The 26,164-nt window shown below is 45.4% G+C and overlaps 1 protein-coding gene across 1 annotated transcript in view; it reads left to right on the top strand.

Moving 5' to 3' along the window:
• The window catches only part of LOC135093596 (mediator of RNA polymerase II transcription subunit 13-like), a 57,622-nt gene that overhangs the window by 12,228 nt on the left and 19,230 nt on the right, over positions 1–26,164 (top strand). Inside the window, 6 exon segments of the mRNA XM_063992989.1 lie at positions 14,338–14,436; positions 14,438–14,696; positions 23,925–24,015; positions 25,193–25,279; positions 25,460–25,605; positions 25,767–25,943. Coding sequence (XP_063849059.1) covers positions 14,338–14,436; positions 14,438–14,696; positions 23,925–24,015; positions 25,193–25,279; positions 25,460–25,605; positions 25,767–25,943 — 859 coding nt within the window.

A 26,164-nucleotide genomic window follows, 5' to 3' on the forward strand; every position in this document is an offset into this window, starting at 1 on the left:
ATGACGTCACCAGCACGTGCGCGTTGACAGCATGAATTTTGCAACGGTGGCAACAGACGGCGTACTATTGGCCTTAATAAGACTGCTATATCTGCACTGACTGTGGTTTGTGCTTGTGGTAAATGTGTACACTGGGGGCCACAAGTCCTGTACTCGCTGCGGCTTGTGCTTACCAAATCCTGAATCTTATTTATTTATTTATTTATTTATTTTCTGTTTCATTTACTTATTTTTTTTAATGTACATCTAAACTAAGTCTCGGTTATTTTATTCACTTACTTATTATTAAAAAAACGGGATTGTAAGGATGTTTTAACGATTCTAGTGACAAATTAACAATATTTCTACATTATTAATAGGATAAACTTTTGAGAACCCGACAAATCATCTCTGTGGGGTTTAAAAATAGACGTGTTGAGAGAGCAAGGCGTTTCAAAATACGGGCCCTGCTTCACACGGTACATTGGGTGCATTTTGACGTGTAGAAATGATTTAACTATTTATTTATTTATTTATTTATTTATTTATTTATTTATTTGTTGTTTTTTTATGTACTTTTTGTGTAGGGTTGCTTGCTCAGAAACGCACTTTTATTAACCTTTTATTTTTTTTTGTGTGTGTTTTATTTATATTTTCTGCATCTGTGCCTCCTTTTTGGGTTTAATGGTGTAAATATTTGCACTGATTTATTTATTTTTTCACTCAATTTGCTTGTTTTGCTTTCCCCTTCTTTTACTTTTCCAGAAACGTGCATTTTACTTATATTTATTCAACCTTCTCTTCATCTATTTATTTGTTGACTATCTTCACTGCATCTGTACCTTGTTATTACGTGTAGCGGCTTAAATATTTGCTTAGTTTGCTTCCTTTTCTTGTTTTTGTTTGTTTGTTTGTTTGTTTATTCCGTTACTTTTAATTTCCATGTGTTGTCAGTTGTTTTCGCAGTGTTGCGTCACCTGTGCCTTGTTCCTTTATTCATCAGTGCAGCTTTCACTTCATTGCATCAGTTAAAATTAACCTTTTTCCTTCCATTTGAGTATCAGTGGTTCAGTTATACGATTTTCATTTGATTTTTCTTGACTTGTTTTATGTATTTATTTATTTATTTATTCATTCTTTCTTTCATTCATTCATTCGTTCGTTCGTTCGTTTGTTTTTGACCTTCTCTTCAATTCTCTACTATTCTCTACCTTGTTATATTTATTTCATTTGATTTTTCTTGATTTATTTTATGTATTTATTTATTTATTCTTTCATTCATTCATTCATTCGTTCGTTCGTTAGTTCGTTTGTTTTTGACCTTCTCTTCAATTCTCTACTTTATTCTCTACCTTGTTATATTTATTTCATTTGATTTTTCTTGATTTGTTTTATGTATTTATTTATTTATTCTTTCATTCATTCATTCGTTCGTTCGTTCGTTCGTTCGTTTGTTTTTTGACCTTCTCTTCAATTCTCTACTTTATTCTCCACCTTGTTATATTTATTTCATTTCCTTCCTGTTTTGTTTTATTTTTGTTCATTGTTGCATCCATTTCCTCGTCCCGCGTATTCCACATATTTGCACTTTTCTATTTTTCGCTCATTTTTTTTGTTTTGCTTGGTGGCGTTGAGTTGTCACAGAGCCTTTTATTATCAAAGTGTCGTGGTTTACTTATTTCTGCTATTTTATTTCTCTTCCTCCTTTTCTTTTATTTATTTATTTATTTATTTGTTTATTTATTTATTTATTTTTTTATCTGCAATGCTTTCTGTCTTCAATTCAGCGTCATCGATTTGTTTGTTAATTTGTTCGTCTACTTTCCGGATTTGTTTGTTTGTTTTGTTTATCCTCGGGTTCGCCAGTGTTTGGTTTGGTGCCTTGTTGATTTTCTGTATTTCTTTCTTTCTTTTTTTATCTATTTGCTTTATAATCCCTTCGTTGACATTGCAAAGCCGTGTGTGTGTGTGTGTGCGTGTGTGTGTGTCTAAGCTATAGATAAATGTACCTCAGCATTTATTTTTACCTTAAACGTTGTGTGTGTGTGTGTGTGTGTGTGTGTGTGTGTGTGTGTGTGTGTGTGTGTGTGTTTGCCAGGTGTGTGTACTACGTTACCCAGCCTTCCTTCCCTCTCCCTTCCTCTCCCTTCTCTTCCTCCTTCCCTCCACATCCCCCTTCTCTTTATCTCTTCTCCCCCTCTGTTCCCCCCCCACTCCTGCCTTGCGTCATTAGTAAAAAGTGCTTCTCTCTCTCTCTCTCTCTCTCTCTCTCTCTCTCTCTCTCTCTCTCTCTCTCTCTCTCTCTCTCTCTCTCTCTCTCTTCTATTCCTTTCATATTTCTCATTCCTTCATATCTTTCTTTATTCCTCTATTTCTCTCATATTTCCCCTTCCTTCTCTTCTTTTTTTTTTTTCCTGTTAACTGTTTTCTCTCACTCTTTCCTTCTATTCCTATCTGAAATTTGTCTCTTCCCTTTTCCTGTATTACCTCCCTCCCCTCCTCTCTCCCTTCCTCTCCCTCCCTCCCTCCTTCCCTCCCTCCCTTCAATCAATCATTTTTACCACTTTTGTCTTTCTCTTTTCTCCCTTTCCTTCATTTATCATCCCTTCTTCCTTCCTTCTCTCTGTATATAACTTCTCCTAATCACCTGGCCACCACCACCACCACCACCACCACCACCACCACCACACCTGTGTTTGCGTATATAAGTACCTGAGATGCTTCCGCCACAGTCACCTGCACAGTAATTAATTTAATACAACTCATCATTTTTTTTTTTTTATGGGTGGAAAAAGTTTGGGTCTCACTGATAGAATTGTGAGTAATGTTTGTGTTTATGGTTGATTTGTCAGAGAGAGAGAGAGAGAGAGAGAGAGAGAGAGAGAGAGAGAGAGAGAGAGAGAGAGAGAGAGAGAGAGACTTCATTCATTACTTTTCGTTTGACTTTTTTTTTTTTTGTTATTTGGATTTTAATATTAGGTTAGGTTAGGTTAGCCTGTGTTAGGTTAGGTTAGGTTAGCCTGTGTTAGGTTAGGTTAGGTTAGGTTAGCCTGTGTTAGGTTAGGTTAGGTTAGCCTGTGTTAGGTTAGGTTAGGTTAGCCTGTGTTAGGTTAGGTTAGGTTAGCCTGTGTTAGGTTAGGTTAGCTTGTGTTAGGTTAGGTTAGCCTGTGTTTGGTTAGGTTAGCTTGTGTTAGGTTAGGTTACCCTGTGTTTGGTTAGGTTAGCTTGTGTTAGGTTAGGTTAGCCTGTGTTAGGTTAGCTTGTGTTAGGTTAGGTTAGCCTGTGTTAGGTTAGGTTAGCTTGTGTTAGGTTAGGTTACCCTGTGTTTGGTTAGGTTAGCTTGTGTTAGGTTAGGTTAGCCTGTGTTAGGTTAGGTTAGGTTACCCTGTGTTTGGTTAGGTTAGCTTGTGTTAGGTTAGGTTAGCCTGTGTTAGGTTAGGTTAGCTTGTGTTAGGTTGTTAGGTTAGCTTGTGTTAGGTTAGGTTAGCCTGTGTTAGGTTAGGTTAGCTTGTGTTAGGTTAGGTTAGCCTGTGTTTGGTTAGGTTAGCTTGTGTTAGGTTAGGTTAGCCTGTGTTAGGTTAGGTTAGCTTGTGTTAGGTTAGGTTACCCTGTGTTTGGTTAGGTTAGCTTGTGTTAGGTTAGGTTAGCCTGTGTTAGGTTAGGTTAGCCTGTGTTAGGTTAGGTTAGCCTGTGTTAGGTTAGGTAAGGTTATTTTTAGTTAGGTTTGGTATAAAGTTGTTTGTGTAGTTTATTTTTCCGTATATTTCAGTGTTAGCGTTTTGTGTTAAAATAACGTTTTCTGCCAATTGTTCTTGTTTCTTTATCCTTTAGTTAATTTCCTTTTACTTTACATGATTGCATAGAAAACGGTGATGCACAGGAATGTTAGTCATCCATTTTTAAACTAACGACAAGATAAAATGAACGTTAAAGAGGAAAGCATTAGAAGAAAGTAAACATTTATGAATTGCTACATTTATACAGCGAACACCTCTGCTGCTACAATTACAACAACCAAACCACCACCACCACCACCACCACCACATCACAACTTCATCTCATCTCCCTCAACAACCCCCTAATTACGACTACCGTTACTAACAACCCTGCCAACCCTGCCGCGCCCTGGCCTCCCAACAGCCCAGTGAGCAGCAGCAGCAGCAGCAGTAATGGCGTAATGAGCTGCACCGTTACTCACTCCCTTCTTGCTCCCACAGTGCAACGCGGCGGCGGAGGAGGAGGAGGAGGTGGTGGTGGTGGTGACAGCTGATAGGAGTGACTTTTTTGTTATTTTTGTTATTTTTTATCACTTTATATATCCTTTCTGTGTTATTTACTATTTTTTGTTGTTTATTCCTGATTTTGTTGTTTGTTTGTTTGTATTTTTGTTTTTTATACCCTTGTTTACTCGTGTTTGTTACTCGTTGTTCTTTTGTTTACTCGTTTGTCTTGTTTACCCATGTCTTACTCTTGTTTTTTTTGTTTATTCTTGTTTGTTTCTCGTGCTTCTGTTGTTTACTTCTGTCTCGTTTATTCGCGTTTTTTTGTTTTTTTTGTTTTTCGTGGTTCTGTTTACTTGTCTCGTTTATTCGCGTTTCTTTTGTTTATATTTTGTTTGTTTGTCGTGGTTCTTCTGTTTCTCTCATGGTTTGTTATTTCTGTGTTTCTGTTGTTTACTTATTCTGTTGTTCACTGTCACTTCGCATATTCGTGGTTCTGTTCCTTACTCACGCCTCTCTTATTTACGGTTCTGTTATTTCACTTTTTTATTTATTTATTTTTTTTTTTTGTCTTCCTACCTTCCTGTGACTTCAAGCTGCTAGGAGGCTCGGAGTGATGACGAAGTGACGAAACACATTAAAAAAATTCCTTTACTGATTCGTGTATTTAGTTTATTTGGGAGGGGAACAATAAAATACACTTCTTGGCAACTTACACACCTTTAGTTAAACTCCTCCTCACGTGAACGGGAAACCAGTGCACCAGTCCTTTTAAAAAATTGACACTTGTGGAGACTATCAATAAAACTAACGTATTTTTAACAATTGTCATCTTTTAACCCTTTTCCCTGCCATATGCAACGATCCACGTCACTAAACACAGTGCATGGAATCTTTTTGAGCGTCTACGTGAAAGAGAAGGGGTTAGAAGAACAGGTTTTGGAATCCGTAGCCAGTGAAGTGTTTGGAGGTGGCTGTAGAACAAGAAGAAATGTCTCGAAGTTCTTAATGAAGGGGTTAGAAGAACAGGTTTTGGAATCCGTAGCCAGTGAAGTGTTTGGAGGTGGCTGTAGAACAAGAAGAAATGTCTCGAAGTTCTTAATGAAGGGGTTAGAAGAAAAGGTTTTGGAATCTGTAGCCAGGGAAGTGTTTGGAGGAGAAATGTCTCGAAGCAGTCAATGAAGGGGTTAGAAGAAAAGGTTTTGTAATCTGTAGCCAGTGGAGTGTTTGGAGGTGGCTGTAGAACAAAAAGAAATGCCTGTAAGTAGTTAATGAAAATAGAAAGATGAGGAATATAGCAGTGAAAGGATTAAACACCCCCTTACGTTACCAGCAAACAAAACATCAATAGCATCAACTTTTTACTGCATTAACATAACCACTCACTCCATCACAAGATTAACACCTGGTCCACCTGTTGCAATTAGCTGTACTGAAGATCGTAAGGTACTCGAGACACCACACCTGTTCCTGGCATCTTACCTGTAACTCATACGCACCTGGTCTAAAGGCGCTATTTTCAGGTGTGCTCTTAAAGCCTCACTGCCACCGAGCGAGCACTGGCCAGGGACGCGACGGGAGGGAAGAGAACACTGGCAGCAGCTGACTTGTTGGTTCCTGCTTGGTTGTTTGGGGTGATTTGCTGTGTGTGTGTGTGTGTGTGTGTGTGTGTGTGTGTGTGTGTGTGTGTGTGTGTGTGTGTGTGTGTGTGTGTGTGTGTGTGTGTGTGTGTGTGTGTGTGTGTGGTTGGGTTGATTATCTCTCTCTCTCTCTCTCTCTCTCTCTCTCTCTCTCTCTCTCTCTCTCTCTCTCTCTCTCTCTCTCTCTCTCTCTCTCTCTCTCTCTCTCTCTCTCTCCCCGTCTGTCATGTTCTCGTTAACCTTGAGTATGATTTCTCTCTCTCTCTCTCTCTCTCTCTCTCTCTCTCTCTCTCTCTCTCTCTCTCTCTCTCTCTCTCTCTCTCTCTCTCTCTCGTGTGTTGTAGTACAATCATGATTAGTTCTCCTCCTCCTCCTCCTCCTCCTCCTCCTCCTCCTCCTCCTCCTCCTCCTCCTCCTCCTCCTCCTCCTCCTCCTCTTCATTGACTGAGAACGTAATGATCCTCAATACTCCACATCAGAGAGAGAGAGAGAGAGAGAGAGAGAGAGAGAGAGAGAGAGAGAGAGAGCGCGGACATTTAACACCAGACATGGGCGAGTGAGGCGTAAATTGAGTTTTAATATATATTTTTTTTTTAGATTCCCGTCTTTACTTTCTCTTTCTGTCTCAGGCTGTGCAAATTGCGGTAATAATAAGCTTAACTCTCTCTCTCTCTCTCTCTCTCTCTCTCTCTCTCTCTCTCTCTCTCTCTCTCTCTCTCTCTCTCTCTCTCTCTCTCTCTCTCTCTCTCTCTCTCTCAAGCATCCGGTTCTATTTTCCATGCAAGTCTCAGGTTTGCCGCTATTTCTGATCGTATTCACCTCAACTTCCCACCTCATTAATCACTAACTTGTAAAGGTAAGAATATTGGCCCTTGTGACTTCTTCCTGAATGAGAGAGAGAGAGAGAGAGAGAGAGAGAGAGGGGGGTGTTCTTTATAATAAAAAATCTTGCTATTTCTGTTCATTTTGTCTCTGTGGCTTTGTGTTCTAAAGGGTTAAGGAGTCAGAGAGAGAGAGGAATGTTGTTATTTTGCTTACTTTGTCTTCCTGTGGCTTCTTGTTCTAAAGGGTTAAGTCACTGCTGAGCAACCTTCCTCTACACCTATAACTTACTGACACCTGCTAAACGTAAATATTTCTGTAGCGAACAAAATAAAATAAATAAATAGATAAATAACCTCTCTCTCTCTCTCTCTCTCTACTACACATTTTTACGGTGGTAGGAAGGATAACGAAGGATGGCCACAGTGAAAGGGTTAGTCTAGTCAGTTGTGTGGAGAGGCGTGTTAACTTGAGGTAAAGATGATTGATTCGTGGCCCGCTGCAGCTGTGATTGGTGCCAGGTGTTGCGTTTGTGTTGGGCCTCGCCACGTGCTTGTCTTGTCTGCTGGTGTTGGGTTGTCTGTCTGTCTGTCTGTATACTATCTATATCCATCTATCTGTTTGTCTATCTAGCTTTTGTAGTGTAAATTATTGGCTGATTAAAGAATAGAAAGCAGTAAAAAAAAATTAACTAACAAACTAAACAAATAAAATAAAATAAAATAAATAAATAAAATGAAACGCTGAACACTTACATACGAATTAGGAGTAAAAAAAAAGAAGAAGAAGAAGAAAGGGTAGAAAAATAAATCAAGAAAATAACAAAGCGAAACTAGACAAAACAAAACACTGCCACCGATGAGACGAGGCGTGCTGATGCTGTATTGCGTAAAGTGCGTTATGATTAGAGAGAGAGAGAGAGAGAGAGAGAGAGAGAGAGAGAGAGAGAGAGAGAGAGAGAGAGAGAGAGAGAGAGAGAGATAGCCCCGCACTCTGCCCCGCCGTGACCTTGTGCCGCGGAATGCATTGTGTGGATACGCGTGTTAAGAGAGAGAGAGAAAAAGAGACATTGGGTTAGCTCTTGTGCAGCGTCATTGAGTGTGTGTGTGTGTGTGTGTGTGTGTGTGTGTGTGTGTGTGTGTGTGTGTGTGTGTGTGTGTGTGTGTGTGTGTGTGGGATAAGTTTTCTTTCCTTCTTTTTCTTTTCCGTTTTTTTTTCAACTTGTTTTTCTTAATGTTTGACTTTTTCTTATTTGATGTTGATATTTTTTATTCTATTTCGTACCATTTCGTGATTTTTACCTCGTGTTTTATGTACATGTCTGTCTGTCTGTGTCTATCTTTATTTGTCTTTCTATTTATCCATCTGTTTATCTACCTATCTTCATCTATATATCTATCCATCTCTTTCTCTATTCATCTCTTTCTCTATTCATGTGTGTGTGTGTGTGTGTGTGTGTGTGTATGGTTTACCTGTCGTAGGTGACTTAGCAGGGCAGGTTCTTTGGTGCCCTTAAGCTGCACTCTTACTCTCTGTAAAGAAAATATAAAGGGGCGAGAGAAAGTGGGTGCATTAATAGTCATACAAGGAGGAGGAGGAGGAGGAAGGAGGGAGGGAGTACGAGGAGGGAGGGAGGGAGGGGTTGTATTCTCCTCTTCCTCCTCTTCCAGTTCTCTAACATACCTCTCTCTCTCTCTCTCTCTCTCTCTCTCTCTCTCTCTCTCTCTCTCTCTCTCTCTCTCTCTCTCTCTCTCTCTCTCTCTCTCTCTCTCTCTCTCTCTGTCGTGTGAATCTAGTCTTGTTATTTGAGTTGTTCACTTACTTTTCGTCGCTTGAGGGAAGAGAAAGGGAAGGAAAACACGTGTAGCTTTGTCATGAAAGAAAACGGAGTGAGTGAACCAGTCCCTAAAAATCTGAGGTTAATTTAGTTCCTGGGAGTGACCTGCGAGAGAGAGAGAGAGAGAGAGAGAGAGAGAGAGAGAGAGAGAGAGAGAGAGAGAGAGAGAGAGAGAGAGAGAGAGAGAGAGTTCCTGGGGTCACTGACTGTGCAGAGAGAGAGAGAGAGAGAGAGAGAGAGAGAGAGAGAGAGAGAGAGAGAGAGAGAGAGAACATTCACCAGGAGCTCTACATGTGTTCTCCCAGGTGTTGAGAACGGACTTGCCTGCGCGCCGGCACCACCTTGGCGAGGGCGGGTGCTATGACCAGAACAGAGGAACTGGTGGTGAGGGGGGAGAGAAAGGGAGGGTCACTGTACCGGGGTCTGCGAGAGGGCGAAGGGAGTGACGGAGTGGGGGGGGGTGTCGGAGCGTTGCCCTCTGTTACTGTTACTGTTACGGAAGGCGACGAGGACGGCAAGAGCATTTGGTGGGGTGCTGAAGGCGCCTACACCTCCTTTAGTCTTGTCTCTAGTCACGGTCTCCCATTTGCCAACCCTTGCATCTTCCTGTGACTCCGACTCTGCCTATCTACCAGTATTCCGTCCCTCCCTCGATCTTCCTCTGGCGCCTTTCCCCTAATCTCCATGTTTCTGAAGGCGTTATGGTCCCTAGTATGAACAGGCGTTAGTGGCTGTGAATGAATGGCAAGATAGGGTAAATAAGTACTACTGTATAAATTTGAGAGGGTTGAGTTGAGAGGCAGAAGAGAGAGCCGTATGGGAACGCTAGTGAGGGACAGATGGCGTATGAACGTGGGAGAGGCTGCTGGAGTGGAAGTTACTGGAGTTTTGAAGGTTTTTGTCGTCGGTTTTGGTGGAAGTTACTGCGGGGTGGGTTCCAGTGTGTTTTTTAAGGTTCTAGTGATAGTTTTAACTGGCGCCATTGGGAGGTACTGTGGGTTTCAAGTGCTTTCAAGATTCTAGCGATGTTTTTGACAGTTGTCGTGGAAGCTACTGTGAGTTTTGAAGGGTGTTTTCATGGTTTTGGTGACTGTATAAGTAGTGTCCTGTCACGTGCTAGATGCTGCCTTCCTTCAAGGGTGTCTTCGTGATTAGTGGCTCTGGACATTCTAGTCGCGTGGAGGCTGCTGGGTGATGGCAAGGTGTTCCCGTGGTGACAGTGACGCGACACCTGTAACTCCTCAGTGGAAGATTTTGGTATTTTTGAGTGTTTTCATGATTAGTGGTGATTTAATAATAGTCCTGGCTCATTGATAGAACACACACACACACACACACATACACACACACACACACACACACACACACACACACACACACACACACACACACACACACACACACACACACACACACACACACACACACACACACACGAAAACCTGGCTAATCATCTCGTTGGCCTTTTAAGATTGTGATGAAAACCCGAAGCATTACCAGACTGCAGACTACCCAGCCCTAACCTGCCACAAGTAATAACCTTTGCAACTCTTGGACAATGGTGATGAGAGGCGCCGTTTCAAAAATACTCGTCTCTCCCTACCACTCGCCTCCCCGACCTGTCCCACTCCCTCTCCCGCCGCGCCACCCTTTTCCCTCTCGACCGCTTATAATGAATTCCCTGGACTTCACGCCGGCCCCTCCCACCATCCCCTCCCATGTCTCCCTTTCCTTCCTGCTCTCCTGTATCGTCATGTTTCCTCCCTCCCACGCACACGCACGTGAAGGAAGGGAGGGTGAGAGGTAGTCATGATACCTCTTTCTTCCGCCACTAAGCTTTCCCCTCCGTGTGTCGCAAGGTTTCCTCCTCCTCCTCCTCCTCCTCCTCCTCCTCCTCCTCCTCCTCTTGCCAATCTCGTTTCATTGACATTTTTAACTCTTTGATTCACTTAACGGGAATGCGAGGGTTCCCAGCTTTTTATAGACCTACCGTCCTTTTTTTTTAGGCTTTTTTTTGAAGGCAGACCTACCCAAAGCCTGCTGAGCCCTTAGTCACGCCCGCCTGGCCTGCATGCATCCACCGGCCTTCCGCAGGGTTGAGAGACTGTTGCCGTCTGTCAGCCAGCCTGTGGGGGCGCTCCAGGCAGGCTGCTGTTTGGAACGGGAAAGGGCCGGCCTGCTCCTGCCCGTTGTTGTTGTTGTTGTTGTTGGTGGTGGTGGTGGTGGTGGTGGTGGTGATACTGTTGTTGTTGTTGTTCCTGTTCTAGCTCTTTTTCATCTTGTTTTTGCTCTTCTTCTTCTTCTTCTTCTTCTTCTTCTTCTTCTTCTTCTTCTTCTTCTTCTTCTTCTTCTTCTTCTTCTTCTTCTTCTTCTTCTTCTTCTTCTTCTGGCTATCAGGGAACATAGGTTATAGATACACACACACACACACACACACACACACACACACACACACACACACACACACACACACACACACACACACACACACACACACGATTGGTATTTGTTTGTAGTTTTATAGTTCTATTCATAGCAACAGAAGAGAGAGAGAGAGAGAGAGAGAGAGAGAGAGAGAGAGAGAGAGAGAGAGAGAGAGAGAGAGAGAGGTAATAGCAGTAGAACGAGAAGTGTATACTGCAACTTCACACAAGCTCTCTCTCTCTCTCTCTCTCTCTCTCTCTCTCTCTCTCTCTCTCTCTCTCTCTCTCTCTCTCTGACGCACATTTCTGGTCAGCACCGCGTGTAAACTGTATTCCATGGTTATTTTTAGAGGCGGAGAAGTATATTTGGGATGTGACGTTAAATGTGACGGAGGAGGGGAGAGGGAGGAGGATGAGGAGGAGGAAAGAAGAGGTGATGCGTGGCAAGGTGAGAGAGAGAGAGAGAGAGAGAGAGAGAGAGAGAGAGAGAGAGAGAGAGAGAGAGAGAGAGAGAGAAGACTGGAGAGAGATGATTCACAGGTGTATGTGCGTGTGTCTGAGTGAGTGAGGCCAGAAGTGCAGTTAAGGAGGAGGAGGAGGAGGAGGAGGAGGAGGAGGAGGAGGAGGAGGGCGCGGCACCTGTTGCTTACTGTTGCTTGTGTGTGCTTGTATTGCTTGCTTTTACCCCGTCACTCCCTCTCCCTCTCTCCCTCTCCCTCCCTCTCCCTCTCCCTCTCCCTCTCCCTCTCCCTCTCCCTTTCGCAATCTGCTCTCACCTGCTCATTTTGCTATCCAGGTCGGGGCTGTTATGCAGTATTGATTGTTTTATTGCTTGCTTGTGTGTGTGTGTGTGTGTGTGTGTGTGTGTGTGTGTGTGTGTGTGTGTGTGTGTGTGTGTGTGTGTGTGTGTTTTGTAGTTAGGAAGATAGGCAGTGGAAGATGAAGAAGGGCATTTACTACTACTACTACTACTACTACTACTACTACTACTACTACTACTACTACTACTACTGCTTTGTCAGATGGTCTCGCATAAGTCACGCTTGTGGTTCTAAGTAGCGTGATCTGAGCAGGGAGAAAGTGTGTGTGTGTGTGTGTGTGTGTGTGTGTGTGTGTGTGTGTGTGTGTGTGTCACGCTTTATCAGTCGTGTGCCAAGAGTTTACACTTATCACCAGTCATCGTTCAGACTCTCTCTCTCTCTCTCTCTCTCTCTCTCTCTCTCTCTCTCTCTCTCTCTCTCTCTCTCTCTCTCTCTCTCTCTCTCTCTCTCTCTCTCTCTCTCTCTCGGAAAAGGATGAAAGGGAGGGAAAGTTTGCACTAATTGCTCTCCTCCTCCTCCTCCTCCTCCTCCTCCTCCTCTTCCTCCTCCTCCTCCTCCTCCTCCTCCTCCTCCTCCTTCCACGCTGTCCCACTTGTTTTGTGGTGTGTGTGTGTTTTACCAGTTTTGTGGTGTGCGTTTATGTACATTATTTGGAGCATGCGTATCCGATGTCAGTGTGTGTGTGTGTGTGTGTGTGTGTGTGTGTGTGTGTGTGTGTGTGTGTGTGTGTGTGTGTTCATTAAGAAACGCCTTATTTTCTCGTCATTTAACATGCTCCCTCCCTCCCTCCCTCCCTCCCTCCCTCCCTCCCTGTATTTCCTTCTTTCCTTCCTTCATTTTCCATTTCCTTTACTTCATTACCTTCCAGTCTACTTCCCTTTCCTTCCTTCCCGTCATTCTTCCCAACCATACTACCTTTCATTCATTCATTCCTCTTGCACATTTCCTCGTGTGTGTGTGTGTGTGTGTGTGTGTGTGTGTGTGTGTGTGTGTGTGTGTGTGTGTGTGTGTGTGTGAGCCATTGTCACTCCGATATGGACTAATAAAACATTTTACTTCTTTCTCTTCTTTCTCTGATGGATTAATGGCGTGTGGGGAGGAGGAGGAGGAGGTGGAGGAGGAGGACAGTAGTGGAGGAGCAGGAGGTAAAAAGTTTGTGATGCCATTAAGGGGCGTAAAAGTAGCGTGTGTTTGTTTGTTTTCACTTAATTAAGCGCGTTAAGCCCAGTAGTGTCCTGTTCCGGATGAGTGAACACCCCTCACCACCCCTCACCTCCCCTCACTCGCCCCCCTCACCGCCCCAGCCTCGCCAGCCCCACGCGGACATCCTTACCTGCTTGCATTATTAAGTACCGTGTCTGTTTTGATTAGTGGTGGTGCCAGGGAAGGAGGACATGGAGAGGTGAGGTAAATTTTGCTGTGGTGACGTGGAATAGACGGACATTCTTACCTGTTGTCCTTGTTAACCTCTTCGTTTCATTGATAGTTAAATTTCCTCTGTTTTGATTAGTGGTGGTGCGAGGGAATGAGGACATGGAGAGGTGAGGTAAATTTTGTTGTGGTGACTTGGAATAGACGGACATTCTTACCTGTTGTCCTTGTTAACCTCTGTTTCATTGATAGTTAAATTTCCTGTTTTGATTAGTGGTGGTGCGAGGGAATGAGGACATGGAGAGGTGAGGTAAATTTTGTTGTGGTGACTTGGAACAGACGGACATTCTTACCTGTTGTCCTTGTTAACCTCTCTGTGTCATTATCAAGTAAGTTTTCTCTTTGTTATGATTGGGAAAATGGTACGAGATTAGACTGAGGGATGAAATACTCTGGTGGCTTGGAATAGACGGTCATTCATACCTATTCTCATTACTTAACTACCTTCCCGTTTGTTCTCACTAGTGAAGGAACTGGGGTGTGAGGGGGTAGGGCAAGCCACACAAACAGCGGGCGACTTAAATGAGTAATGGGTCACCTGGAATAGACGGGCAGATGACGAATGAATTATTAGGTAAGTTTTCGTTAAGTGGAATCATGCCAGTGACTGATGGCGGTACCTGGCGTTAATGGCGTAGGTAGCGTGTTACATGCGAATTTCCTATGCTGGGCAGGGAAAAAATACGACAGGTGAGGGACGGGGAAAGGTCACGCGTGTAGGAGATGACCTTGGCTCTTAGTGTTACCTCATTACCTGCGTGCTCATGTACTTGGTCACCTGTTGCTTGTTAATTAGTCCGGAAGGTACCCCAGTGCTGGTTTTGGAGTGTTACCGTTGCGCGCACTGGCAAGCTTGTGTGATGATGGTAAAGGTTGCGTCACTGTGTTTTGTGTGCATCAGACTAATATTAGCTTGTCCACCAGGTAAACTACGAGTGTCACTGGTAAATTAAAAATGTCTACCAGGTAAATTGATGTCTCCCCCAAGTAAACTATTAATAAAGTATCCATTAAGTAAACTATGTAGTATTTTAGTGCCCAGTAGGTAGACTCGTATTAATGCTTCGGGTAAACTTAAGTAAACCAATAACAAAGTGCCCAGGTGAACTAACAGTGACCACCAGGTATACAGGTAGACTCACGCTGCTCACCTTCCTCCCACAGACGGACTTGTGTGGAATAAAATGGCGAGTTTACATGTGGGACAACCCTGGCGGAAGCTGCTACGCGACTGGCGGCGGCGGCGGCGGTGGCGGCGGGGGTGCCAGCTGACCCCCTGGAGGACCCGGTGCTGATGTCCTACTCCCGCATGATCGCCGCCGACGTGCTGTGCGTGTGGCGGAAGACCTGGCGAGGGCCGCAGGACACCCCCTCCTCTCCGCACATGTCCCAGCACCAGCATCACCACGCCCAGCACCAGCTCCGCCACTCCTTGCGCCACTCCCCCAAGGAACTGTGGGTCTTCTGGTACGGCGACGAGCCAGACCTCACCAACCTGCTAGCCCCGGAGCTCCTCAGATGTGGTGAGTACCCTGGTGACGTGCTGAAGAGACCCGTGCTTTGAAACCTCTTGCTTTCCAGCCACGATTGCTTTCAAAGTTTGTAGAGATGATCAACCGGGTTCTCAATAGTGTTTCTCGTGGTATTAACTTAGAGATATTGTTAATCTGTCACTAGAACCATAAAACTACCATTTTGAAAGTAGGGAAGGGCGGTATAGTTGTGTTTCTCAGGATATGGTCCAGTGTATGGCTGTATAGAGGTGTGTTTAGGTCTCTCTCTCTCTCTCTCTCTCTCTCTCTCTCTCTCTCTCTCTCTCTCTCTCTCTCTCTCTCTCTCTCTCTCTCTCTCTCTCTCTCTCTCTCTCTCGTGTTCATTCTTAGGTGCTCCTTTCCTTGCCGTGAATTTCTGTTACTAAAACCTTCTTCTTCTTCTTCTTCTTCTTCTTCTTCTTCTTCTTCTTCTTCTTCTTCTTCTTCTTCTTCTTCTTCTTCTTCTTCTTCTTCTTCTTCTTACCTGTTGTTTTTGTACCTGGTTGGTCTTCCTCCTCTTGTCCCTCCTCTTGTTTTCTTGTTACTCAGCGTGTTCACTGGTTCCTCCTCCTCCACCTCCTCCTCCTCCTCCTCCTCCTCCTCCTCCTCCTCCTCCTCCTCCTCCTCCTCCTCCTCCTCCTCCTCCTCCTATACCTTTTCTTACTTTTGCTTTCGCTTATTCCTCATCTTTCTCATACCTGTTCCTCATCTCTTTCCTCGCTCCCTCCTCTCCTCTCCTCTCCCCTCCCCTCCCCTCCCCTACTCTCCTCTCCTCTCCTCTCCTCTCCTCTCCTCTCCTCTCCTCTCCTCTCCTCTCCTCATCTCACCTCACTTAACTTGTTCTCCTTTTCTCTCCTTTCCTCCCCTCTCTTTCCTCTTCTCTGCTCTTGTTTTCCTCACTTAACCTGTTTCCCTCTCATATCCTTTCCTCTCTTCTCCTCTCCTCTCTGTCTTATCCTCCTCCCTCGTCCTTCAATGAGAAAATCACACCTGATCACAAATAATTGTTTAAATTCGTGAGGAACAGGTGAATGAATGCTTTCCGTCGGCATCTTAGCAACAAACTCACCATCACCACCACCACCACCACCACCACTATCAATATTACAGTTAGGCCTACTACTGTTACAGGAATGAGGATTTACACGCGTTAACTATTCCTGTATGATCTAATAGACGTGTAGATTCAATTATGTCACCCTCCCCCACCTGCGTCACCCCCGCTGTCGCCCCTTTTTCCGTCCCCGGTGACCCAGTCGGTGGCGAGCAGCGTGGCGTGGTAGGCGAGGGGAGTAGGGGAGGAGAGGCGGGGATGGGATGTCCTGGTGAGTCCCTCGGCTTGGTGGGTGCGCGACGCGGGCTGGGGAGAGGGAAAAATAGTGATGATTTAATGTTTTTTTTTTTTTTTTTTCGTGTCTTTTTTTCAGGTTTCGGGAATCTTTAGTTAGGTTTGAGTGTATGTGTTGTTATTGTTTGTTTGTTTGTTTTTTATTGTTTTTTGCGTGGTCGTTAGGTTAGCTTTTGGTGAGGTGAGATGTAGTGAACTTTGATATAGGTAAGGTGAGATTCGGTTCTGCTTTGGTTTGCCACGGTAAGGTTACGCACGACTAGATATGAGAGGAGACTAACGCTACAATCTAAGGAAAAAAAAAAGAATGAAAGAGAAAAAAAAAGCGGTGCCGTTAGTTCGTCAGGAAGGTACAGGATGGTTAGGTTACATGAAGTTCGGTAAGGCAAGGTTTATCAGGAAGGGTAAGGTTAGGTAAGGTAAGGTTAGGTAAGTTAAGTAAGGTGGTTTTATATATGTCAGATGAAGTGAAGTGAATTGAGATGAGGTAAGGTAAGGAAGGGGAGATAAGGTAAGGTACGGTAAGGTAGATTAGATTTGATGAATGTAATGAATGAAGTAGAGATGTTAATGGCTGCGGGTTATAGTGAAATTACTTTAGGTTAGGTTAGGTTGCAGGGATTAGGTTAGGTAAAGTTGGAGAGGTAACAGGTAGCAAGTTAGGTTAGAGTTAGGTTAAGTTAAGTTAGGTAGGCAAGGTTCAGTTAGGCTAAGTCAGATTACGTTGGTTAGGCAAGGTTAGAGTTAGGTGAGGTCAGGGTATGTAGGAGGCGGTGACAGGTAGCGCGGAGCAGTGAGCAGCACGGGGCGGGCGGTGCATCTCCCGTCCCTTCCCGGTGCGGCAAAGTGTTTAAGCAGCCACCTTGTTGTACCAGATTGATTTTGAAACGAAACCTTAACGAGATGAACGGTCTCTCTCTCTCTCTCTCTCTCTCTCTCTCTCTCTCTCTCTCTCTCTCTCTCTCTCTCTCTCTCTCTCTCTCTCTACGCAGAAACATTTATTTAGCTTTTTTGTGCGTAGAGTGATTGGTAACAAGAACAGATGCATTTATTGTAAAGATGACTCACACACACACACACACACACACACACACACACACACACACACACACACACACACACACACACACACACACACACCTCAGAAGGCAATATTTCACGCAGCTTTAACCATTTCTGGAGTCACGTCACAACACACACACACACACACACACACACACACACACACACACACACACACACACACACACACACACACACACACACACACACACACACACACACACACACACACACACACACACACACAGCATCGAACGTTCCATATCTCTCTCTCTCTCTCTCTCTCTCTCTCTCTCTCTCTCTCTCTCTCTCTCTCTCTCTCTCTCTCTCTCTCTCTCTCTCTCTCTCTCTCTCTCTCTCTCGAAACAAATTTCCAAACCAGAGAAAGTGAAGAGTATCTAACCTAACCAAATTGAAATAATAGCGGCGTAACTGTGTAGCGCCATTCTCACATCCACGACAGAGAGAGAGAGAGAGAGAGAGAGAGAGAGAGAGAGAGAGAGAGAGAGAGAGAGAGAGAGAGAGATAATCAAGGTAATACAGCAATAATTGTCCCACGGCGTGCTTTCCTCCTCCAGGACAATTAAATAGTTGAGCTTAGGTGAGGTTAGGTTAAGTGGTTCTCTCCTTCACCTCCTTCTTCTGCGCCTAGTTCGGGAAATGAAAGTAAAATTTGAGGTCTTTATATCAGTCAGGCGGGCACGAGAAGCAGAGAGAGAGAGAGAGAGAGAGAGAGAGAGAGAGAGAGAGAGAGAGAGAGAGAGAGAGTATGGGGGGAGGGGGGAAGAGCCGTGGTGGTGTGGTTCCAAGGATCAATACAGTGAGGACCAGGGCAGGAAGGCTTCACACACACAGACACACACACACACACACACACACACACATACACACACACACACACAGTTTCTATCTCATTTATAGCTTGCGGTCTCATTGTTGGCTTAAGGAACGAAGCAGCTTGTGTGTGTGTGTGTGTGTGTGTGTGTGTTTGTGTGTGTGTGTGTGTGTGTGTGTGTCGCGCGGTGTGCTGCATAAGATCCCCTGGACTGGATAATGCACGATCTGGCAAGTGACACACACACACACACACACTCATACACACACACACACACACACACACACACACACACAGGTGAGAGGCCCCGCAGGTTCCTAACGAGCCAAAGCAACAGGTAGAGAGAGAGAGAGAGAGAGAGAGAGAGAGAGAGAGAGAGAGAGAGAGAGAGAGAGAGAGAGAGAGAGAGAGAGAGAGAGAGAGTAATACACACAAATAGACAAAGCAAAACCACCAGCACCACCACCACCACCGTCACCGCCACTTCATTCCTTCAGAGCAACAGAGCTCCATCCTTCCTTTCATTAATATTCAATCTAGCGGCGGCAGTTCAGTTGTTAATCGCTCTGAAAGGCTTATGAGCTTGTCCCGTGAAGCTCTTTAACCTTTCAACCCGGCGCCGGCACTCAAAGGCGTCATTGAGTTAGCCTAGGTTTAGGTTAGACTAGATTACGTTGACTTACGTAATTAGGTAGAGTAATTGTTAGTTAAGTGAGGTTAGGTTAAGTAATTTTAACTTGCGTCACCTTACCTTACTTTACCTAACCTTACCTTTTACCGTGCCTTACCTTACCTAATCAAACCTAACCTGACATAACCATACGCAAATTGGGAAATAATGATGGTGTGTCTGTGTGAGTGAGTGAGTGAGTCAGCCAACTCTAGCCAGTCCAGTTTGTTCCGGCACACTGTATCTTTTGCTCTCTCTCTCTCTCTCTCTCTCTCTCTCTCTCTCTCTCTCTCTCCTCTCTCTCTCTCTCTCTCTCTCTCTCTCTCTCTCTCTCAATCCTACCCTCCTTTGTCGTGTCCTTTCCTCTCTCTCATAGCCCCCCACCGCCTCCCCCTTTCTGCGCCCACTACTGTAATAAAATGAAGAAGGTCATGCCAGGTCGTATACGCCTCCCGCCCCTCCTGCAGGTCGTCCCCGCCGTGCACAGCTCCGCTAAAGTCACCAGCTGCTTGGTATTGCGCGGGGGCTCGGGATGGCTTGGGGGAGGGTGGGAGTAGGGGGGGGGTAGTGGAAGGGTCGTACGGCCGGCAGCGAGGTGGTGGTGGTGACGACACACGACCGCCGCTCACACTCACTGTAAACAGGGCTCTCTCTCTCTCTCTCTCTCTCTCTCAGGGCCTCTTTATTTACCGCAGCTTAAATACGCTTGAGGAATCACTTGCGCGATTTGCTTCCTGATTTGTAGTTGTAGTAGTAGTAGTAATAATAATAATAGTGAAAGGAATTCCGTAAGGTTTGTATCTGTGTGTGTGTGTGTGTGTGTGTGTGTGTGTTTCGTCAATAATACGCTTTTGACAGAAGCAAAGCGAATCGTTTAATTAATGGTGCATCTTGCATTACATAGTATAACACAAACACACACACACACACACACACACGGATAACGAGGTGGCAGAGGCAGGCAGGCAAGTCCGTTCCACGCAGTCTTTCAGATCGACGAGCATAGAGAGAGAGAGAGAGAGAGAGAGAGAGAGAGAGAGAGAGAGAGAGTCTGCGTCAAAAGCAACAACAATAATGCCCTTGTCACGTTCCTTTCTCAGTGCACGGAAGGTTTTGAGACTGATACAGGATGTTTGCCCAGCCTCCCTCCCCCCATCCTCCCTCCCTCTCATCTCACGACAGGTGGCTCACACGCCTCTTCTCACCTCTCACCGCCCGCTGCACTGCCACAATCGCCCGCTGACTGCTCAGATTAATACAACTTAAGGGGAAGCCCGAGGAAGGGAGGTGTGGGGGGGGAGGGGCGGGAGGAAGGAGAGGAACACGGTGTTAACAGGGTTGTGGCGGTGAGGTGACTTAACTCTACGTCGTTGTGGTGGTGGTGTAGAGTTGGTGCCGGAGTTAAGAGAGAGAGAGAGAGAGAGAGAGAGGCGCAGGGCGGTACGTTAGTGGTGGAGAGAGGAGGTAGGGAGGAAGGGAGGGAGTGAGCGGTGGCGGGAGTCTGCACCCAGAAACTCAAGATCAATAGACAATCGCCCCTCGTGTACCTTGGTGGATGACCCACGCGGTGCCCCGTCCTTCTCACCCATTGTGCGCCCCGCCACCCTCACCCAACATGGACTTAGTGTCGCCCCTTACACCCGATGAGGCCTATTACCGCGGCTGTTAGCGGGCAAGGTCGGCCTAGCGGGGTCGGGAGAAGCCTGCCGCCACGCCAGAGCCCCGTTAGAGTGTCGGTGTGGCGGCCACGGCAGCATGTGTCGGTGTGGGAAGGAAGGCCGAGTGGAGTGTGTGAGCGGTGGTGGTATGTGGAGCAGGCGCCGCGCCACCCTGCAGGGGGCGGCGCTCCCCGGCTCCTCTTTGTTTGGACACGGGCGACACGGTAAAAATGACAAACGTCTTGCCTTGTTGAGGGGGAAATTATCCATGATATCCCGGGAAGCTGTGTGGCTTAGGGAGGCCGCGCCGGGTGAAACATGCCGCGGAAAAACGTCCGGCCTTGGAAACCCGCCCCGCTCATTATGCTTGCTTACTTTATTGGCTTTCTTGCTCATTTAAGTATCCCTTTGTTAATTTTCCCGGTGTAATGAGTCAGCCTGGCACGTGTGGGGCGAGATGAGGGCACTCCTGTCAGCTCCTCACCCCGCCACCACAGTGACTGCCACCCCCCAAGCCCCGTCCCGCGTGCTGGAGGAGATAATCAGTTTGTTGCAGTTCCTGTGGGAAGCTGGTGATACACTTTTAACCGGGGAGTGTTAAGTTAGAGTAGCGCCCTCTGCAGCCATGGTGGTGGGCTGGGGGGCTGTGCGGGGCCTTCAGTGGGCGAGTGGGCAGCAGGTGGTGGCATGGGCGGCGGCGTGGGCAGCAGGTGAGGTGAGGCCTGTTGGTCAGGACTGGGAGATAAAAAGCTGTGGTGTTGGTACATTGATCGCAGGCGTGTGCTTCCCCGGTCCTCCCCGCCCCCCATCACCCCTCCATCCACTGCCCATCGAGCGGTGTTGACATGGTGGTGCTGCTGCTCCCTGCCCCCTATTTCCCCCCCCGCCTTCACATCCTGCCCTCTTTATCTGTTTATCTGTCCAGCCATCGTGTGGAGGAGCTGCCTCACGCCCTGCCCTTGCTGCTGCCTCTTCTCTTGTTTGCAAGACGCTCCCAGTAACCCCATAGGGAACTGTTGCTTGGATGTTCTCTCTCTCTCTCTCTCTCTCTCTCTCTCTCTCTCTCTCTCTCTCTCTCTCTCTCTCTCTCTCTCTCTCCTCTCTCTCTCTCTCTCTCTCTCTCTCTCTCTCTCTCTCTCTCTCTCTCTAGCCTTGCCTGCGGCCGCTAGGATACCTTACAGAAAGATGTGTGTGTGTGTGTGTGTGTGTGTGTGTGTAGGCAAGCAAATCAACAGACATTCTGTTTGCCTTCACGCCGGTGTCTTCACGCTGGCTACCCTGACACTAGAACAAAAGAAAGTAAACGAGAGAGAGAGAGAGAGAGAGAGAGAGAGAGAGAGAGAGAGAGAGAGAGAGAGAGAGAGAGAGAGAGAGAGAGAGTGCTTAGAGCTATCATGTTACCGCATAAAAAAAAAAGTATGTAAAATGCTTAAAAAAAAAAAATGTGGACTTTCAGTAACTTTATAGACCGTGACAAAGTTTTTCCTTCCTGTTTTTGGCCAATACATTCAGGTGTGTTGTCATTCCGGCGTAAATAAACAAATATCGGGGTTAGTGTTTGCCTCCCCCGCCTCGAACTACGGTATAATAGCACACGGCAGTAAATCTTGGCTGGAAGTGTTATTGATGGAGATGCGAGAGAGGCTTGAGGTGAAAAGTGAGAGCGTGTGTGCTTCACTTTGAAAAAACAAATACGTGAAGGAATGATTGAATTGAATAAATATGAGTAAGCCTATCTTTGGTTTTTATTTCAGTGTACACAGATCGTATTCATTTTTGTTTGACAGAGGTGTAATTTTTTTAGTGTATCTACTCTGGCTCTTACACACACACACACACACACACACACACACACACACACACACACACACACACACACACACACACACACACACACACACACACGAAAAGACAAATAGACACATCATATTACATTTATAAAACCTTATCAACCTGCCATGGACACACGGATGGCTTTTAAAGGGTAACTGAGATAAAGATAGGTACCCAATTTGAAGCCTAACCTAATTATGCAGACATTTATCACAGCTGCATAAATCACATTACTAGGCTACAAATTATTAAAGCCTGGAGAACCTATCAATATCAGCCTTGGCAAGCCTAGGGAGCCCCACCACCATCCCTCCCCATCCTCCTTAGTCCATACAAGGAAAGAAACACCAGTCCCAGCCTCTCTGCATTACATCTGGTACTGTACTAGGGGCCTGTGGTGACTCATCAGTGGTCCAAGTCCTTAGTCCCGCTCCCCAACCCCATGCCTAGAACTTGTAGGCGGGGAAGTCCGGGCAAGCTGTGTTGTATCAACCGCGGTCTCATGTACAAGGATGTGAGATTAGAGCGTGGATGGAAGCCTGTGGGAATAGTTTATGAGGCTTTGGTATGTGTCATGGTATGAAGTCAAGTAATCTGCTTTACTCCATACATTACTCACTCCTATATTTTGTGTCCTCATATTCTTAAACCTTCTAATCTGCTGATAGTCTCCTGATAACATATGATAATTGATAGATTTGTATCATATCGGGAGACTGAAAACTAAACACAGAAGAGGTGAATGCAATGTGTTATGTGACATCTGACATCAGCTGTACCTCTTTCCAGGGCCTTTGGGCATGAGGTGGGTGTGTGAGTACAGTGCTACACTATGGATTGATCTGCAAAAAGTTGGAGAGGAGAGGGAGGCTTGGGAGGGAGCACAGCAGGGGAATGATAAGGAGCAGCAGATTACTTTTTTTTATCTTGTGGAGAGGGAGAACGGGAGTGACTTGTTTGATCATGTGGGGAAAGACAGGAGTGACTGGTGTAGTGTCACATGAAGTGGACCAAGCAAGATATGAGGTGAGGTCCAGAAGACCAACTAAGGGACTTGACAAACAAGTTGCACATAACCGTGCAGCTTGGCAAGCTTGGCAGACTGCCATGTGGTGACTGAGGGTGACCCATGCATCCTGGAACCTGCTTGTCTGAATGATGATGATGATGACAAGTGAAAACATTACAAGGTATAACCTTTAAAACATTCAGCTGACCCATGAGTCTTTAAGTAAAACAAGTTCAAATAAATGCCATTGCTATCTCTTCTGTTAAAGAAAATATTAAACTTTTTTCTATCAGCGGAGTACCTGTACATTAATGTAACTCAAGGCTAACAGGATTCAAGAATTTAGGTAAATTGAATCATGGTGATGTGCAGGTTTTCAGCAGTAGAAGCCATGCATTAATAGTCATGGGATAATTACTCGGTGTGTGTGTGTGTGTGTGTGTGTGTCCAAAAACTTCATAAAACTCTTACAATGACATCCACTTCCTGACACTTAATCATTTTTATGAGCACACGCTCTCCCTGTATCTTGCCGAGTGCTATTGTTTTGAGAGGCAATACAAACTTGCTGGTACTCCAGATAAAAATGGTGAATAGTTATGTTAAAATCTGAGATAATGGGCATTGAATGTGATTGCAATCTCTTTTAAATACTAGTGTGATAGTATCCAAACAATATTACCACCAAAGTCACTGTTATTATTGTTAGGTTTTTTGGCCATCCTTTCAATTCAGTGTCCTGCTTATACAAACAATGCCTCATATCCATCATTGCTGTACTAAGTCTGATATCTTGTGTTACAGAGGAGGAACGGGGTGCGTGGGACTGGGAGAGTGGCCTGTCCTATGAATGCAGGACGTTACTCTTCAAGGCGCTCCACAACCTTATAGAGAGGTGAGTTACTGTGTCCTTTGTGTCTCTGTTCCCAAGATGTGGTAATCCTGCTCCCTCAAGACCTGTGTTGCAGTTGTATTTCTTGTGTAGTGTGATTGTTGTAGATTGAGTGTGACCAGAAGGGAAAAGTTAACTTGATAGTAGTCTTGAGTGTTGGAGTGTGTGTGTGTGTGTGTGTGTGTGTGTGTGTGTGTGTGTGTGTGTGTGTGTGTGTGTGTGTGTGTGTGTGTGTGTGTGTGTGATTGTAGTCTTCAGTGTTCAAGTGTTATAGTGTGTGTGTGAGTGTGTGTGTGTGTGTCCTGGTCAGTGCCAGGTGCCAGTGGGGGTAATGGAATTAAAAAATCTAAATGATTTAGTGAGTAAACAGCCTGTTGTCAATGCAGGAAGTCAGCTTTAACTTTTGTGATGTTTTCTCGTGATTTTGTAGTGAGAAAGGAAATGATGCCAACATCCTGTCTGACTGTACATCCCCAGGGCTCCCTATGTTTCCAGCACTTCTTTTGGCTTACTAACTCACCATTGCACAGGCTTATCTTGTGTTGATTATGTGTAGCCTCTCCATGCCAGTAATGGGTGTCCATTAAGGGATTCTGCCTGTAATGTGTGGCTGACTTGTTCATTACCTTGGTGTAAGAGTGGTGTGGTGGGAGCAGGAGTGTCAGGCAGTGGTGGAGGATGGTGTTGTCCCTGCATTGTCATGGGTGGGAGTTAATACTGGAGCTCTTGGGAGTAATATGTGATGTGGTGTTTAATTATTTATCTCCAGTCATTGAACACCAGTTTTTGCTAATATAATAGCTTAGGTCCTTGTCATCCAGGCTTGCTGTCATTACACTTGTTTCATTTTGTTAACCACCTGTTTGGTGGCAACCTATCATAGCCACCTTTTTAGGGATGTGTGACATATGATTTGCTATTCACTGATTGATGGTTACATTTAAAGAATGACTGCATGTTTTAGTTATAAAAGATAATGCAGAGTGAGAATAAAATCTCTCCTTATATTTTAAAAGGAGAGTTTATCAGGTGTTTTGCATTAGGGAATGACATGATTGGCAAACACAATGTGGGGATTGGAGTCATTGTCTCCCTAACCAGTACAGCTGTAAGAGCAGTGGTGTGTGCCTGTAGCAGGTGATGCAGAACAAGTGGTGTGATGCAGGGCTGTGTGTTACAGATGCCTCCTGACACGGGACTTTGTGCGTCTTGGACGATGGTTTGTGCAGCCATATGAGGGGCCGGAGGGCGTCCCTGGCAGCAGCAGGTGAGTGTGAGAGTCAGAATGGATAAAAACATATTTCATCAATCATGTGTTAAACAAAACTGCAGCTTTTCTAACACTGGCCATTGATAGACAGGCTCCATGAGGCTCATTACTATGATATGAGTTAAGTTTTAATTCCTGTAGTATTTTATCCTCACTGGTTCCCTTGCTTGCCCGCAGCACACACCTGTCGTTCAGCCTCTCGTTCTTTGTCCACGGCGAGAGCATCGTGTGTGCCAGCGTGGATGTCCGCCAGCACCCTCCAGTCAGACAGCTGACCCGGAAGCATCTTCTTCTTGCACAGCAGTCCAACCATGGTGTCCCAGGTATTGTGGAAATCCTAGCTGTATCTCTGGTCTGTACACATTGTTGCTCTGTAATTGTATCATCAGTATTATTGCCACTATCAATAGTCTTATAAGACTGGATCCTTCTTGTCACTCACACCCACAGTGTGCCTCATACCGAGTGTTCCTCTGCTCCACAGTGATATTGGCTCCATACGGGCTGAGTGGCACCCTGACTGGAGTGAGCTACCGCCACTCTGACCCCTCCGTACAAAAGCTGCTGGATGAGTGGAGGCAGTTCTTCCCTGTCGAGACCAAAGCTCCGCCCAATGAATCCCTGGAGCCCCCACTCCCAGCAGCTGTGGAAGTTATTGTTGGTGAGTTTTGTGTGTGTGTGTATGATTGAGTAGTTGTGATATATGAAAAATGAGATAACATTCACAAGGTCCTGCTTTTGTGTCTTATGTGGTTGATTGTTGCTTTATAAACTTGTAGTATTCCATCAGGTAGTCATGGAGATCATCCTGTAGTCTCCTGAACACTGCACAGCCTGTGGGTGAGGGCCTGTTAGTACTTGTAAGTGTATGAATGGTGTATA

Source organism: Scylla paramamosain, chromosome 43 (genome assembly GCF_035594125.1).
Source record: "Scylla paramamosain isolate STU-SP2022 chromosome 43, ASM3559412v1, whole genome shotgun sequence".
Lineage (NCBI taxonomy): Eukaryota > Metazoa > Arthropoda > Malacostraca > Decapoda > Portunidae > Scylla > Scylla paramamosain.